The 17,887-nt window shown below is 33.9% G+C and overlaps 1 protein-coding gene across 1 annotated transcript in view; it reads left to right on the forward strand.

The window, feature by feature from the left end:
• Nucleotides 1-4,661: 4,661 nt before the first annotated feature.
• The window catches only part of LOC144443206 (leucine-rich repeat serine/threonine-protein kinase 2-like), a 61,816-nt gene continuing 48,590 nt past the window's right edge, over nt 4,662-17,887 (forward strand). The window contains exons 1-10 of the mRNA XM_078132606.1: nt 4,662-4,757; nt 4,951-5,115; nt 5,510-5,601; nt 7,030-7,109; nt 9,039-9,127; nt 12,440-12,568; nt 14,459-14,590; nt 15,171-15,299; nt 15,736-15,855; nt 16,564-16,673. Of these exons, the coding sequence (XP_077988732.1) occupies nt 4,983-5,115; nt 5,510-5,601; nt 7,030-7,109; nt 9,039-9,127; nt 12,440-12,568; nt 14,459-14,590; nt 15,171-15,299; nt 15,736-15,855; nt 16,564-16,673 (1,014 nt within the window). The 5' untranslated portion in view covers nt 4,662-4,757; nt 4,951-4,982. The remainder of the gene's footprint in view (nt 4,758-4,950; nt 5,116-5,509; nt 5,602-7,029; nt 7,110-9,038; nt 9,128-12,439; nt 12,569-14,458; nt 14,591-15,170; nt 15,300-15,735; nt 15,856-16,563; nt 16,674-17,887) is intronic.

Raw genomic sequence — 17,887 nt, forward strand, 5'->3', positions numbered from 1 at the left:
GTAAGTTTATATAAATCCTAATAATATAGATAATACTACTAAACTGTTTGAACTAAGTAACCAATATTACAAGTACTTGAACATGTATGTGATTGATTGATTACATTGGTTTAATATCATCTGATGTGGTGAATACAGCTTCATTTCTCTGTATGCTGTTTATTGCAATGATCAGTGATAATCACTACTGTAACATTACTTTACCAAATCTGTCATAATTAATACTATCAAATGTCTCTAAACAAAATATACATCAATTATTAAATTAAGATTTTATTACAATGTGAAATGTACATTTTGTTTTTCTCTTGATTAGTGTGATTAGTGACGATAAAAAAAAATGAAATGGTTGACAAATTGACCTGTTGTAATAGAATGTTACAGCTCCATTTCTTTATTTATCTCTATTTCTTCATTTATTGTCGTTTGTTTCCAATTTTTGTTGTACCAGGAGACTGATTGCTTTCAAAATGTACTTTGGCTAGGTACTGTCAGAACAAGAAAATCAAAAACATATCACAATAAATGAAGACAATAGAGAAATCCAGCAGTATTCACCACATTAGATTTTAATCAGATTAATTAGTACTGTACACTATTTACATTTGTGCTACTGTATGCCTTTCATTTGTGGTGTGGTGCTTTGGACGAAGCAGCAAGGTACAACATTTAGACAAGTCTGTGGTTATAATCTACATGTAAATGTAGGTGTTGATTTGATACAGCACTTGTTACTGTCAGACAGCCATCTGTACACTTTTATACCAGTCTGCCATTATATTTACACTATGCTATTTATACAAAAACACAATCCTGCATAGTTCAATTAATAATTTTACACCAAAAATATTTACAAAGTGAATTTTCCTTTACCACATTCAGTCAAAGTTCACATCAAATCATACCCCATAATTCAGTTTCGATAGTAAAAGAAACCATGCACTACATATAATGATATATATACCACATGTAATGAATTGTACCTAGAATGCCACACCCCTTTGTCAATGTATTAGCAATGTCTGCCAACATTTGAATAAATTATTATATTTTATAAATAAAAACTTTTTGAAGCTTTTAGTAGAAACTGAACTTTTCAATGCAGTGCACCTTTTTCTAGTGAAAAAAAAGTTTTTGAAAAATTCAGAAATACCTTTTAAAGTCATGAATAAAGATTTTATGAGTATTTACACATCTTGATATATTACATAGGTTGTAAAAAATTTACGATTGTGGTTTTTCCTTTGTATTGCAACATGTTTGTGGTATTATTTAAATCTATATATAGAAATTCTTGTAAGTATTTTGGAATTTAAATGACCTAGTTTTTTATTTATTATCTGATTTACTACCTTTTGTGGTTGCATAAAGTCTTGTCGGCTTTTACCTTTAGTAGATTCCAACAGTATCATTTTTATTGGATATATGAAGTGTTGAATTTATGACTCCTTATGAAACCTTAACTCAGAACAGTTCTATAAAAATTACTGATGTAATTCTCTTAAATTTCTGATCATTGAGTATTTCACTGGGGTATTATAAATTTTGAAAGTCTTGCAAGATTTGGTCTAGAGTCACTTTATACTTGTCTTGTACTGAGATTAACTTAGATTAGCTTAGATTAGCTTAGATTAGCTTAGATTAGCTTATTTTCAGTAAATCGGCAAAAGTTAGAATGATTTATCAGCCAGAGCAATGAATACACCGCCCAACTAAATGTTGTAACACACTGTCATGACACATTGTAGTTTGGGGAGTGCTCAAAATTGGTAATTTAGGATAGAAGTGTACCTACTGTGGCGGTCATGGGAGGCTGACAATGAAACACACCCACTCCCTAACCAACGAACAAACAAACTAATAAACCCACCAACTATTGCAAGCAAATAACGGCATATAAAACAATTTGGTTTTTATAACTAACCTACTTTTTCACAACTGACCCTACATGTTTGTATTCCGAGATAAATAGCATGAAATGGTTCAAAAATCAGATATTTAAAATAGTAAACATTAGAACAGTGATGTCATAACCCCAAAATGAAAAAAAGACTAACTTTTCAATATTGACCTGTAAAGGTATCACCAAATAATGTACTCACACACTTACTTTTTAAAAACTGATTGACTGGCCAATCATTTTTGAGGTATTATGAAATTAACTATAGACACCTTACTGTGTCCCTTTGGTATTAGTGTTCAACAGATTCATATTAGTATCAGTCAATGCACATTGTTGTTTGTTGAATTGCGTCTACATAACACTCAGTTTTTGAGACAGACATGTCCTAATAACCCCGATCTTTTCTACTTGCGTGTCACATGCATGTGATGTAAGTAAAGTTGTTGAACCCGTGCCAAAACTGTATTGATCAGAATCAACATTCTTCACAAGCTACTAATTGCATACCTGGTACTACTGTACTGTATACATGTATGTGAAGGAATTTACTTTTATCTTCAGTATTATTCCAGGGGCTTTTTTTGAGCAAGTGGACAACATCAGTGTCAGTGAGTACCCATTTTTATAAACAGCAACTGATATTTCAACTAATCTCTTTCTTCATCTTATTTCATTTTTAAATTTTAATGCCGAGTTCTCTGAAAGTATAAAGTTTCATGGGTGACACATCTTGCTTGTGAGAATAGGAAAATGGTAAAAATTTATCATAATAAATTTTATGATCAATATGTATCATTTTCTGAATTATCAGAAGAGATGCAAGTACCTGCAAGTTACAAATAAACAACTGCCAAGGGAGTGAAAGTGATACAGATACTGGCTGTGGTACACATACATACTCTAGTAAATTCCTATAACTAGGGCACAGACCTCATTTAAACTACATGTATACATAGTGTTAAGTTTATTTATTCTGACTTAATACTTTACTACTTAATTACATGTATGTGCTGGTGTAGAAAACCTAGTGTTTACACCGATGTCTGATTTCCATGGTTCATGTGCCAGTTGAGTTGCCAAGTTTGAAAGTATATGTTCGTGTACGTGTAGTAGTAACATCGGACAGCCAGGAGGACATCAGACATCGGACCATAATTTGGTTTCCATGGAAATATAGTACTGTTAAGTTATGGAAGTATTATTTTTGGCATTTCTTCATATGCATGCCAATCAATGATTTCATTGATATGTATGTATAAGACAGCCAGGAACCTTATACTGTGATTGATACATGTATTGTCTGTCTCTCTACTGTATAGTCAAATGGCATTCTCTAACACACGTACCATTCCATTCTTACCACTGACACCAGTAGCTGAATGTTATCGAAGCATTGATATAAACATTATGACATTAAGTCATTGTCACATGATGTACTTTCAGAGTGGAGGTTGAGTTTGTAGTAAACTGAACTTGTAACTAAGTACAACTTCCTGTCCCTGTGTGTTGGATTACTACTGACATACTAGTATGTTGTTCACCCTTTCTCCAACAGGAGATTTAGTTAGATTTTCAGTACAATTTGAAAGTGCATTTGAGAGAGAGAGAGAGAGAGAGAGAGAGAGAGAGAGAGAGAGAGAGAGAGAGAGAGAGAGAGAGAGAGAGAGAGAGAGAGAGAGAGAGAGGGAGGGAGGGAGGGAGGGAGGGAGGGAGGGAGGGAGGGAGGGAGGGAGGGAGGGAGGGAGGGAGGGGAGGGAGGGAGGGAGGGAGGGAGGGAGGGAGGGAGGGAGGGAGGGAGGGAGGGAGGGAGGGAGGGAGGGAGAGAGAGAGAGAGAGAGAGAGAGAGAGAGAGAGAGAGAGAGAGAGAGAGAGAGAGAGAGAGAGAGAGAGAGAGAGAGAGAGAGAGAGAGAGAGAGAGAGAGAGAGAGAGAGACATATGTATTGGCTGACAGTTCACTTCTTCTGTTCTGTTATTATGTAAATTAACCTGAGGTATACATGTCAGTAGTCAGAAAGTAATGTATAGTATTTCTCTTATGTTTTGGGTTTAAAAATAGATATATTATATCTGAATTCTCAACTACTTTTGAGTTTATATTTTGTAAATATAAAAAAGCTGATGGGAACTGGTATTTGCAAATGGGTATTGAAATTGCATCATAATTTTGCCAATTTTTCTCCATAGAACTTTTCATTGCATGATTGCTGGTAGGTCACATCAATTTATACCAGAGTCTCATTCCAAAGTGTCAACAAAGGTTGCATATTATAATGAACTCTTTCATGAACTGTTCAGTGAAACATATACATATACACATACTCTTGTTGTAAATATAAGTTTGAGGGACATGAAACTGCCTGTTTGATATGTATATAACAAAATGTTCATTATAACAGAATTTGAAATTTGTTGTAAAGAGGTTACAGCTTTTAATTATCAACTTATTGCTATCATTATAGTCAGCTCCCTGTCAGGATGTTCTTTGAGGTATGATAGCAATATCCAGTGCAGTTAACAAACCATTATTTCTCTAATGACAACTCAAGTGTTATGACTATATATATATATATATAAAATGACTTGATAGATCAATAACAATTGAAACTGTAATGAAAGTTTCTGCTATGAAAGTATGAAAATCATCCAAGTTTTATTATGTGTTATTTTTTCAGAAAGTTGCTCATCAAAAGGTTAAACTCAGTATCTTTATCTCAGGTAGCTGGTAGATGATCATGACAAAGTCATCTTGCCCTGCACCAAACACTGACACATGACACCAAGGAAGGCATATGACACAGGAGAGGTGTGGTGACTCTGCCAACATCATCTGCCAGCAAATGAATTGCTATAATTGTATGTTGTCATTGATAATCATATAAGTCTTTAGTTAGCAGTGACTGCAGTGATGTAAGACTGACTTGTTGCTGTTATTTGACTTACAGCAACAAACATGTAGCAATCTTTGTCTTACTATAAAGAACATATTAATCCAAAATATCTGACTCAATAATAAATCATGGTTGTGTATGTTTATTTTTTGTTATAGGGGAGTAAGGAAATCATGATGTATCTAAGATAATGGATGTCACAGTACCAAGTTTGTTTAAAGAGGAAGAAAGAACATTAGATCTCCTGCTACAACTTAAAAATGATTTCGTTCCAGATAGTCTTCGTTTGGCAACCAAAGAACTTTGTCAATTAACAAAATATAGTAAGTAGTTCTAACACCATATTTGGGTACTAATTGTACAGTTTTGGGGTACATATGTACTACGCATATAGTTGTAAAGTTGTGGATACTGGTTGTATATAGTTGTCTTGGCATCTTGGCATTTTGACCTACAACCAAAACACTACTTGTCTTTCATTGATAGAGGGCATACTGTGAATTTGTTAATGTTAATACTTGGACTAAGTAATAGATACAACAATAGTATTAAAGTTTACTATTTGCATTTCATACAACACAGTTTGTTTAGCAAGGAATTCAATGTCAGTCTCTTGAAGGTCAATATTGATTGTGAATCCAGTTTTATCAGATTTGCTATCAGATTGCAAATATAAGTGACTACATATTGTTTATTTGGTTTGTGTGTTTTCATCAGATGGCTGCGTTAAAATCATGGAGGACTACCATGCACATCGTCTTATACTAGAAATGATGAGAAATCTACCATCCCATGCAGGTATTCAACAGGTAGGTACAAAATACAACACCATTGAGTTTTCCAGTAATTTTCTGTCATTTCAAAGGCCAGCACACATGAGTTATTCTGGGAAAGCCCACAAAGGTGTTGTAGACAAATTCTGGGTCACAAGAATATCAGAAGTACAGACAACAAAACACTCCTAAACAACAATAACTTTGAAATGAAGGCTTCCCTTAAAGCCTCAGTAGTCCTTCCTGGAAATAGTTCAGCTTTGCTAATTAACTGATTGACATAACTATTGAGCATTGACTTGTATACCTTGACTACTCTGGCTTGATTTAAATATAAATATAAATAGTTTGTCAATAAACTGTAAATTTGTAGGATATCTGGGGCTTTATCACAGGGTGATATCATCATGGTACTCACAAACTGGAGACCTCACAAATTGTAAAATCTTAGATTCTTTTAAGCTGGAGTAGAATACCCCTAAGCTACACAGCAGCACATTGAAGCCATTATGAATGCATTCCATAGAATATACAAAATTAGCACATGTGATGACATTATGTATGTTTCTATGTGTGTTGTATTATAAATTTCAATGCAGGGTGTATTCACAAAAGTATTGACAATTGATCACATGACAACCTGCTTGTTGTAGGGCAATGCTCTTTGTGTAGTCTACTTCTGTTTATAACTCACAGCAATTCAGTTCATAAAAGACTGAAATACCACAAATATTTGCTCATCTACACTGGTAGGAAGAAAGTTGTTGATACCAGATTTTACCTAATGCTAGAGGGTCAAAATAGAACAAGAAGGTTGATTTTTTTATGTACACATGCGTGTAGTTTCATGTATAGCATGTGGAATGGATTTGAAGTCATGGTTTATGCCAAGTAATTGGATGATTGTTATGATGTGCCTATAATGTATGTGGTAAAATTCAATTTCAGGTTACGAGAATTATTTTCATATCATGTTTATGCTAAAGGGTTTACCTATAATGTTCTCTAACTCGCATAGATTCTACCAAGTTTCTAACACCACAGTGAAACATACACAAATACTACATAAGTGACATACATTTACCTATCATCATAATAACTTGCCTTGGTATATTGTACAATATGTTATTATGTTATGAATAATTCATTTGGAATGAGTAATAACTGAAGAACAACTAAAGATCACAAAAGCGCAAAGAAAGGTAAAATAGTGAAAAGAGAAATAACATTTCCTGCATAGAAATCAAAAGTTGGTTGTGTATTAAAGTGATAAGCAGAAACCAAGTATAAAATATATTTAATTGATATACTGGTATATGCTGATATTTGCATTTTCTTGTGTGATTTTTTTTTATTTTTTGGAGCTGAAGAAAAAAGTGGAAAAGGGGAAATCAACTTTAAGATTGTTCAACCATAAAGAGTTAACTATTTTACTGTACAATTGTTTTCATGTTGTCATTATAGGTTGGGTGTGCAGCATTGTCCAAAATGATGAAGAACAGTGAGACATTAATGAACTATATTTCACAAAGTCAAGCTCATAGGTAAATTTCTTAATTTTTTAATGGAATTTCTGAAATGATGACCTGTGTATAACTTTGTGTGTGTCTACAGGTATGTGTTTACATGCATTGCATTTCATACTATCCCAAAACAATTCTGTAAAGTTGTCACATGCCCTAGCTCACACATCGGCTAACCAATTTCAGATAATGTTGTTGGGAGCAGAATAACATGACATATCATACAGTCTGTCTTTACATGTACAATTACAGATTTCACACAGTCTTCAAATGTAGAAACACAAATGTGTGGATTTGGTTTTGTTACCTTTCATTACAGTCTGGAAATATATATGTGAAATTAAATGTTTTAGATTTTGCTGTCACATACATGTTACATATTCTTTAAATATACATCTTTTGACATTTGATTTCACTGTCACATTTCACAAAGTCCCAGTCATTTCTACATGGGGAAAGACATGAAATATGTATGACCAATATCCATAGTATGGTTCCAAGGCTAAATTAGAAATGGAAGAATTAAATTCTTCACATCTTGAATTGATCATATTACATCTTACAGATAAAATTCTCAATCTACTTTGAATGTTGTATTTATTTTGGCTTACTAATGCTTAGCTAAAAACAATTTGTACATTTTGGATCTACTTTATTTTGTTGCATATTACACTTTTTGTCATATAACCTTAGCATTTGGGTGTTTGAGACACACACAATTCTTGTTCGAAACACACACAAACCTTGTTCGAAACACACACAATCCTGGTATTTCATTGGAATATTTTTTGCTGATATCAAGAAAAAAAATAAATAATTGCAGTGAAAAGTGAGATATTGAGTTCATTGACCTTGAAGGTCGTTGAACCCCAGATATCATCCCAGACATATTATGTATGCAGTAACCATGACCCAGATTATATTATTGTCAGTGCAACAACATACAATACTATTTACTGCAACCGTCGTTTGTATGGATGCATTTCCAAAAATAAATTGACATTTGATATTTGTAACAGTTTGTTTCACCAGTACTCATATACACAGCTTGATAAAGATATCACACAGTCTTTCTGTGATAGAGTGACTGTGAGGTATATCAATAAAACATGTACGGGTAGTAGACACTGAGCATAGAAAGAGGTCACCCAACGTAAAAAGAGCACCTAATTAATTATTCATTATGCAAATAATTTGCAAATGTATGGCAAAGATTTAGCATACATTTAGCATATGTTACATAACGCAAGTTGTGTACATTCAAAGGACCAGTGGGGGTTTGTGTTAGTCACAGACAATGTACAGGCATACTGGTATATTGATCAGATTATAAAATTGTTATTGCGTGATATTAACAGCCATGAATTGGATGGTGGATATAACCTGCTGTTTTGAACAGAATTGATGCAATGCTTGGCAAAATACAGGAGTAAGGATTGCTAGTTTGATATACTGTTTATTTGGTTTTGTTCAGAGATCCTAAATATGTGTAGTATTTATTAATATCAACATTATATTGTATTATATAATTATATACAGTCTAATGTCACCTTCCATATTACTAATGTCACGTTATTCTTGAAAATAGGGAATTGTTTTACCAAAGTTTGTTATTATGACCATATAATACAGCCAATAATCCTTACAAAATCTTCATCAGAAATCATCACATGTTGTTAATATCTACTGATTCAAAAATATCTGAATTTATCATTTTGTTTTGGCAAAGCAATGGTTGGTAATATATTTTACATTTAGACTGCCTAGATTGCATTTTGTATCATCTATATGTATTGGATCTGCTGATCACAAAATACCTTGATTTTATCATTTTCTTCTTTTTTTGCAAAACCATACATAGTCACGACTAGACAGTGTATGTTATGCTTAGAGTACTATGAATATATATATATTTTGATCATTTTTGTGGTTTTATTCATCTCTTTTCAGATTAGTGATGCAAGCACTAGATGACCACATGCAAGATACAGGAGTTCTGATAGCTGCAATGGAGACAGTAGCATGTCTGGCAACTACAGGTTAGAAATTCAGTTGTTGACTTTGGATTTACCAGAGTAGCCATGTGTGTATGCATATAGTCAGTGCATATGTTGTCTATTTCTGAACTCCCCACTCTATGTTTTGTAGAACAAGCAATACTGCCAAATTTCCAAATCCACAATGTACATTGCAATATAGGTGTAACAGTGTATATATTGTGCAGTGTTGGTTAGCCTTGAATACTACAATATTTGATTATTAGCTCAACTTTGACTATGTTATATGTATATATATATATATATATATATATATATATATATATATATATATATATATATATATATATATATATATATATATATATATATATATATATATATATATATATATATATATATATATATATATATATATATATATATATATATATATATATATATATATATATATATATATATATATATATATATATATATATATATATGCAGTTTCTACCACCCCCTATACCATACCAAAAGGTGTACTAAATTTGACTATTACTAATTTGTTTTACATTGTACTGAGATGCAATGTAGCACATTATACATAAATATGAATGATAAAAAATGATGATAATGATAAAGTAGTAAATGGTGATATTTAGAATTGTAGGTATATGCTCTGTTTAAATCTAGACCATAGAACATCAAGTCCCTGCCTGGAGTTAGCCTAAAGGGGTTATCTGTGGCTTCCAAATCCTTGGAAAAGGGTTCAAAGCCACGGATAGTCTGAAAGGTCCAGTGTTAGTCCACTTGTGTAAAACCAAATGATACTACATACTACATACGTACATACGTACGTACGTACATACATACATACATACATACATACATACATAGATACATACATACATACATACATACATACATACATACATACATACATACATACATACATACATACATACATACATACATACATACATACATACATACATACATACATACATACATACATCATACATACATACATACATACATACATACATACATACATACATACATACATACATACATACATACATACATACATACATACATGCATGCATACATACTACATACATACATACATACATACATACATACATACTACATACATACATACATACATACATACATACATACATACATACATACATACATACATACATACATACATACATACATACTACAAACTACATACATACATACATACATACATACATACATACATACATACATACATACATACATACATACATACATACATACATACATACATACATACATACATACATACATACATACATACATACATACATACATACATACATACATACATACATACATACATACATACATACATACATACATACATTGCTATTGAATAAGTATATCACTCTAAATTAGTTTATTTATCAAAATTAATAATATATTCTTTACCCTTTAATTACTTGGTTTCTGTAACGCTTTCTGTAACTAAATATACGATGTCAGGTTTAAAGGGATAATTAGCAAAACAAATTACAGCTACATGTACAAATGTATATACTTCAGCTTTAATGGTAAATTTGAGCATTTTGACAATAATACTTTAAACATTAAAAAACTTATTGTGTACAAAGTTTATACTAAATGACACCCCTGGCAGCATACACCTGTCTGGTATCGCATGATATACATAATTTATATTGAGTATGATATCTGTATTTATGACAATAAATTATCAAAATGAATAATTTATTTTATTTGGTTATCATATTCATTATCTGGTATAAATTCTGACATCAAGACTGCATGTAGATATGTGTACTCCAGCTGTTTTATTACATATACTGTCAGACAGACAGACAGACAGACAGACAGACAGACAGACAGACAGACAGCAGCGTGCTAGGGTACAAATGTTTGGATTAACCCACATATTCAAATTATGACCCAACTTCTTACATTGTAAATTTACAATGTCAGCTCTGAGTTTAATAAGTGGAGTGAAAAATGTCACTTATAATCTAGCCATGTATACATGTACTTTTAACAGTTCAAGAATGCTGTGTTTTTAAGAGAGAATGATAAATAGTCCCTGAATAGTATAACACATGTACAGATGATGTGGGCGTAGCAGCTTTATACCCATTCAACAGTGTGTGTATGTTTGCGTCATAAATTATGCTGTTGATGACAGATTTAACATCAGACAAGCTGCATCATTCAGCTGTACTCAAAGGTGTTGACTTCATGCATAGCCTTTTTATCTAATATGTGTACATTTTCTTTGGTATATTTCCTCCACAAATGTACATAATAATAAACAATGAAATATAAACAATAGGAATACCATAATTGTAGTGCATATGTACATGATATGTTGTCTATATAAAAGAGTTCTGAGAACGCTCTATCAGTGATGAGAAAGCTTTGAATAAATACACTACTGGTATAGAATTTATGTAAATGCTAAAAGTATTTCCTCCAGACTTGTAGTTGAAAGTACTTAGATTGTTTGTTGTGTAGTATTGATTTGCTATAGTGGGGTACTGTGACCTCTGACCTTCACATCTATCACACTGTTAGCCCTCAGGCCTTATCCAAGTAATGGCATGATGCAATGGTTTTTGTGGTTCCAAGCAGCTGCTTGTAACCTCAGATGACCTTGTATCAAATCATACCTATAGGTATTCTTACACTATTTTGACTTTTACCCCACCCCCCACCCCCATTTCACTTCTTACTGAAATTAATTTCAGAAATTCTGTAGTAACTGATGACACAAAATGACTTGAATTTTCCTCTAGTTTTAAATCTGAATAGCCTTTTCTATTGCCATTGTAAAAGTCTAGTTATGTGAAGTTTTCATGAATACAGGTACACTGTACCAGACATGTTCCTTAATTGATATAAATAGTATTATGTATAATCTGAAGGACTTCATCCAACAACAACAACAACAACAACAACAACAACAACAACAACAACAACATCATACATACAATAGACACTTTCACCAGTACACTGTACGTGGTATACATCTATTTCTCAGAATGAAGGGCAGATTTCATAAAAATATTTCATTTTGTGGCAATATCCTCTATTAGCAAATCAATCACACAAGAGGAACAATTAATTTTTCTGGCAAGAGTTTTTCTCAAAATTGATACCTGTATTTATAATAGAAACTATAAGAAGAATTGTGATGGGTTGGCTGTTGACCACTTAAAAAAAGAAAGATTATGCTGTGCCACTGAATATACTGAAGTTGAAAGATTATCAATTTAATTTTAATTCACCAAGAACTAATACTATCACCATTTGTTTCTGTTTCTATGCCAACAGCATCCCGTTGCCAGGCAATGGTTGAGAATGATATTGTTGAATCCGTAATCAGCACTTTGAGAATGTTTCCTAAGAATAAAGATATCCAGACCAATGGCTGTCATGCTCTGGCTCAGCTTCTGAAAAATGGTAAGTGTATACATCTGATCAAAAATAGTGTGTACATCTGATCAAAAATGGTAAGTGCTTACAGCTGATCTAAAATGGTAAGTGTTTACATCTGATCTAAAATGGTAAGTGTTTACATCTGATCAAAATGGAAAGTGTTTACATCTGATCAAAATGGAAAGTGTTTACATCTGATCAAATGGGACTGGTCAGTTTCTTCGGCCTGGGGGGGGGGGGGGGGGGGGGTGGATTGGTAGGGGGGGGGGGGGTCACCCTGTTTTTGAAATTGGCAGTAGGGGGGTCATGCTGTTTTGAAAATTGTGGAATGGGGGGGGGGATCATTGTGTTTTAGATTGTGATGGAAGAAAAAAATCCTTTCTACAATGGCATATAGCCTTGTCTGAAATGTGGTACATGTCAATATTTGTTCTTGTCCCTGTTTCTTACATGAATTCTTTAACATTACTTATTAGTTCAAACCTAACTATACATATTCATATACATGTACTGGTATTACCTACCTACCACACTAGTTACAGAACATGTCATGTAAATGCTTGGCTGTTTCACAATCAATGCTTCGCTTATATTGCAGTTTGGGGCAAAAGTGAACTTGAAGGTTTCGTAATGGTAATTTTCATAGATAGTTTATAAATGAAGTTAATCTAAATTGTTCTACTCGTCATGCTATTGACACTACAAATCACCACATCTCATCAGATTCAATTCCAGTTACTATTATACACTAGGTATGACCACCTAAAGTTCTCTAACATACCGATGACTTTATTATACATGCAATATTAATGCCCATATATACTAATTTTACGTGTCCATTTTATGTGATATGAGAAACTCATTTAAAAACGTTTTACGTTAGCTTTTCGAAGCTTGGAAATATTACCTCAAAGGTTATGAATAACCTAAACATTGCCTTAGTATCTCAAGCAAAAAACTCCAGATCTGCCAGGGGGAAAACCCCGAGGACTCCCTCACCCCCAGAGGTCACTCATACATTCAACCAACAATCAGATGCACCAACAACCTTTTTACTTCATAATGGTATTAAACTTTTCTTAAATATTTTCACCCTATTCTAATTTGATATGATATTGTCTTTTCAAGATCTGAAATGTTTGCCAAGATAGTCTAAAATTGCCTTAAACTCCAAATCTCCCCTACCAATGATACTACCATTATAGATGTGCTGACCTTTACTACATGTATATAATGATGCCATTTAAACTTTTTAAGAACATATTTCAACCCTTAGTGTAAGTTATGAAGAATACTTGCTGTCTTGTAAAGCATGGATTAAGTTATTGCTTGAAAGGGTCTGAATAGCCTAAATATTGGCTTTAAGAGTAAAAATCCTCCAGGGTTTCTAGAGGGAGACCCCCTCAGACCCCCCACATGAGGTGGACATAACCCAGTCTCAAGCTCTTCCCCTCTTACTGTCAAGATGCTATCAAAGTATATTTCAAAAGTATTTCAACCCTATGTAGTTGCTTTTAACATGTTGGTGTTGTCTCGTAAGGCTTGGAAATTATTGTCTGAAAGGGTCTGAATAGTCTCAAAATTGACTTTTCAGAGTTAAAAACCTCCAGGGCTTCTAGGGGGAGACCCCCTAGGGACCCCCCCCCCCCACATGAGGTGTACACATCCTAGTCTCAAGATCTTCCCCCTACCTCTTACTGTCAAGATCCTATCAAACTATATTTCAAAAATATTTCAACCTTATGTAGTTGCATTTTACATGTTGGTGCTGTCTTGTAAAGCTTGGAAATTATTTTCTGAAAATGTCTGAATAGTCTCAAAATTGACTTTTCAGAGTTAAAAACCTCCTGGGCTTCTAGGGGGAGTTAATTGATATGAAAGTTAATATAAAAAGCTGTTAATGTATGATTTCAGATCCTAATCGTCAATTTGATATGGTATGTGGTAACGGCTACAGGGTAATAACTGAAGCCATCAAAACACACAGTCAGTGTGTACAACTAATGGAACATGCATTTGCCGCTCTACAGCTTCTTTGTAATTCAGGTTTGTTTCTTGTCATTTATACTTCATTCTTAGTAGAAGACTGTAAGATCTGTTTGATGTGTTTGAACATAGACTGTAAGATATGCACTGTCTTTATTACTCTCATTGACATTCTCTATAGTGAGTGGTGGCTGATATGATGACATGACATCATACAGAACATACTGAACTAGTTTGAAATTTGAAATTTGCAGGTTGAAGAATTTACTCAGTCACATACTTTCAGTGAGAAAACTTTAAATAGAGAGAGAGAGAGAGAGAGAGAGAGAGAGAGAGAGAGAGAGAGAGAGAGAGAGAGAGAGAGAGAGGGGGGGGGGAGGGGAGAGGGAGAGAGAGAGAGAGAGAGAGATGTAAAGTTCACTGTAAAATAATCTTAGTTGACAGTTTTTCAATGATTATTATATTGCCCAAAAAAGTCTAGTTGGAAAAAAACAACTTTAGACACACTTTGTGATGAAGAGGTTTCATACAAATATAATGAGCTTTCCGATAACATATTATTTATTGTTGTCTTTCCGATAACATATTATTTATTGTTGTCTTTCTGATAACATATTATTTATTGTTGTCTTAACATCAGCTGATGGTTGTGATGTACTGTTACATGGAGATATTCACCTCTGTGTCCTCAAAGCGATGAAGAATTTCCCAAACTCAGTTTCCACACATACAGAAGGCTGTGGACTAATTGATGCATTGGCATATAATGGTTTGTCTAAGTTAATATTTTGTCTGTCATACAGTCTATTCTTTCTCTGTGTGTGCTGTTTTTGTATTCTGGTGGGCTACATGGCCAGTCACTGTTATCAAATAGCGCCCCCAGTGGCCAAACTGTACAATCCTTTTATCTTTATGAGTATAACATTGGAACCTCACTGTACCATTTTATGTCCAGATCGTACTGTTAATTTAAAGAAAAGTAGGTTTTGTTTTTAAAAACAATTTCTTATATAGAAAGTTTATAAGAAATGAGAAGTGAAGGATTGATGCTGTAAATGCTCTTTGAAACTTTGAAAAGAAAAGTATAAACTTTGGAAGTTATAAAAGTATTCTGTTAATAAAACATCTCTTTCCGATTTTACCATGTATGTGTGTGTGTACAGATGTGAAACTGACATATTATTGGTTTTGTATGTATATTTCAGATGACAGTCAAGGTTTACTAGAAGTACATGGTTGTTCAATTGTTATACTAAAAGCACTGCGTACATTTCAAGATAATGCAAAGCTGCAAGCCAGGGCATTTAGTGCCCTAGCAAAGCTCAGTAAGTGGTTCTATACATATCCTACATATCCTAGGCAAAGTTTGTCTGACACTTTCCCACTCCTCCCATCCCCACCCCTTAATCCCCCCCCCCCCCTTCCAGGTTTGCCAGACTCATAACTATGTCTGGGATGTTTATGAGATAACTACTTATAAGATCTAACCAAAATGCTAAACACTGTTGTCAATCGTATTTCTCTTTTTCTATATTTTCTGCATTTTAGTGTTATTTGATTTGGCAGAGGATTACACTCTCTAAGTGATTACGTTTAAGTTTCATAGATTTTTGTCATTCCAGACACAATTCTTGATGCCTGCATTAGAATTTTACCACCTGGACAGATTATAAAAGTAATGGTTTTTTGACTTTTTGGTCAACAAAGTTACCACTCCACAAGCCCCAAATACATTAGTGTAGGCATGTGTGAGAAGAATTTGACCTTGTTGCTCTAGTGTGAGGTAAAATGCCATCACAGGTACCAACAGTTACACAATTTTGTCTTTGAAATTCACATATAAAGTTATTTGAATAATGTAAGATAATCAAACTTAATTGTAATAGGTTCTTAGTGTAGTGTAAAATGCTTCATTTGATTGGTTCTTTCAAACAGTATACTCCTACTATGAAAAGAGAATGTGTATTATTTGTTATCTCTGAGAAAAGCCAAAGAATAACTAGATTTGATTGGTTCTAAATTGTCTCCTCTAGGTGATTCAGTCTTCAGAGCAAGGCCAATGTTCCAAACTGCTGACGAGGAAGACTGGCTAGATGATATTTATGTTAGCATGGGTAAACATGTAGCTGTTGCCGCTGTACAGGTATTGTTACATTTGTTATTCTACGTCTAACCTCACATAGACAGTGGAGGGGTTTCAATGTATATGGTTAGACCATAGACAGTGGAGGGGTTTCAATGTATATGGTTAGACCATAGACAGTGGAGGGGTTTCAGTGTATATGGTCTAACCATAGACAGTGGAGGGGTTTCAATGTATATGGTTAGACCATAGACAGTGGAGGGGTTTCAATGTATATGGTCTAACCATAGACAGTGGAGGGGTTTCAATGTATACGGTCTAACCATAGACAGTGGAGGGGTTTCAGTGTATATGGTCTAACCATAGACAGTGGAGGGGTTTCAATGTATATGGTCTAACCATAGACAGTGGAGGGGTTTCAATGTATATGGTTAGACCATAGACAGTGGAGGGGTTTCAATGTATATGGTCTAACCATAGACAGTGGAGGGGTTTCAATGTATATGGTCTAACCATAGACAGTGGAGGGGTTTCAATGTATATGGTTAGACCATAGACAGTGGAGGGGTTTCAGTGTATATGGTCTAACCATAGACAGTGGAGGGGTTTCAATGTATATGGTCTAACCATAGACAGTGGAGGGGTTTCAATGTATATGGTCTAACCATAGACAGTGGAGGGGTTTCAATGTATATGGTCTAACCATAGACAGTGGAGGGGTTTCAATGTATATGGTCTAACTGAGTGCAATGATTTAAAATGTATTGGTAAGAAATATAACCAAAGACAGGATGAAGTGAAAGTGACAAGCTGATTGATGGTCAGGTTTCTGTAAAGATGTCAGCTGTGCAACCTGTGATGCTAGCAATATTATATCAGTGCTTAACCAATGTTAATGTTACATCTCAAACACTCCGGGATATAGTTGATGATAGGAATTGGTGTGTGTATGTTAAAAACAGTGTGTACTGAAACACCTAGGATGTACATTAGCATTCTTGCAGCCATGTATTACAAGGCTTGTATTACTGATGTAGGAATCCTTAGTACACAAAAACCACCATATGGTGAAGATGCACCTCATTGCATTTCCTATAATAACAACAAATGTGTGTCTGTGTCTGTGTCTGTGTCTTTGTCTTTGTCTGTGTCTGTGTCTGTGTCTGTGTCTGTGTCTGTGTCTGTGTCTGTGTCTGTGTCTGTGTCTGTTGTGTGCATGTGTCTGTGTCTGTGTCTGTGTCTTTTTCTGTGTCTGTGTCTTTTTCTGTGTCTGT

This window comes from Glandiceps talaboti, chromosome 1, assembly GCF_964340395.1.
Source record: "Glandiceps talaboti chromosome 1, keGlaTala1.1, whole genome shotgun sequence".
Taxonomy (NCBI): Eukaryota; Metazoa; Hemichordata; class Enteropneusta; family Spengelidae; genus Glandiceps; species Glandiceps talaboti.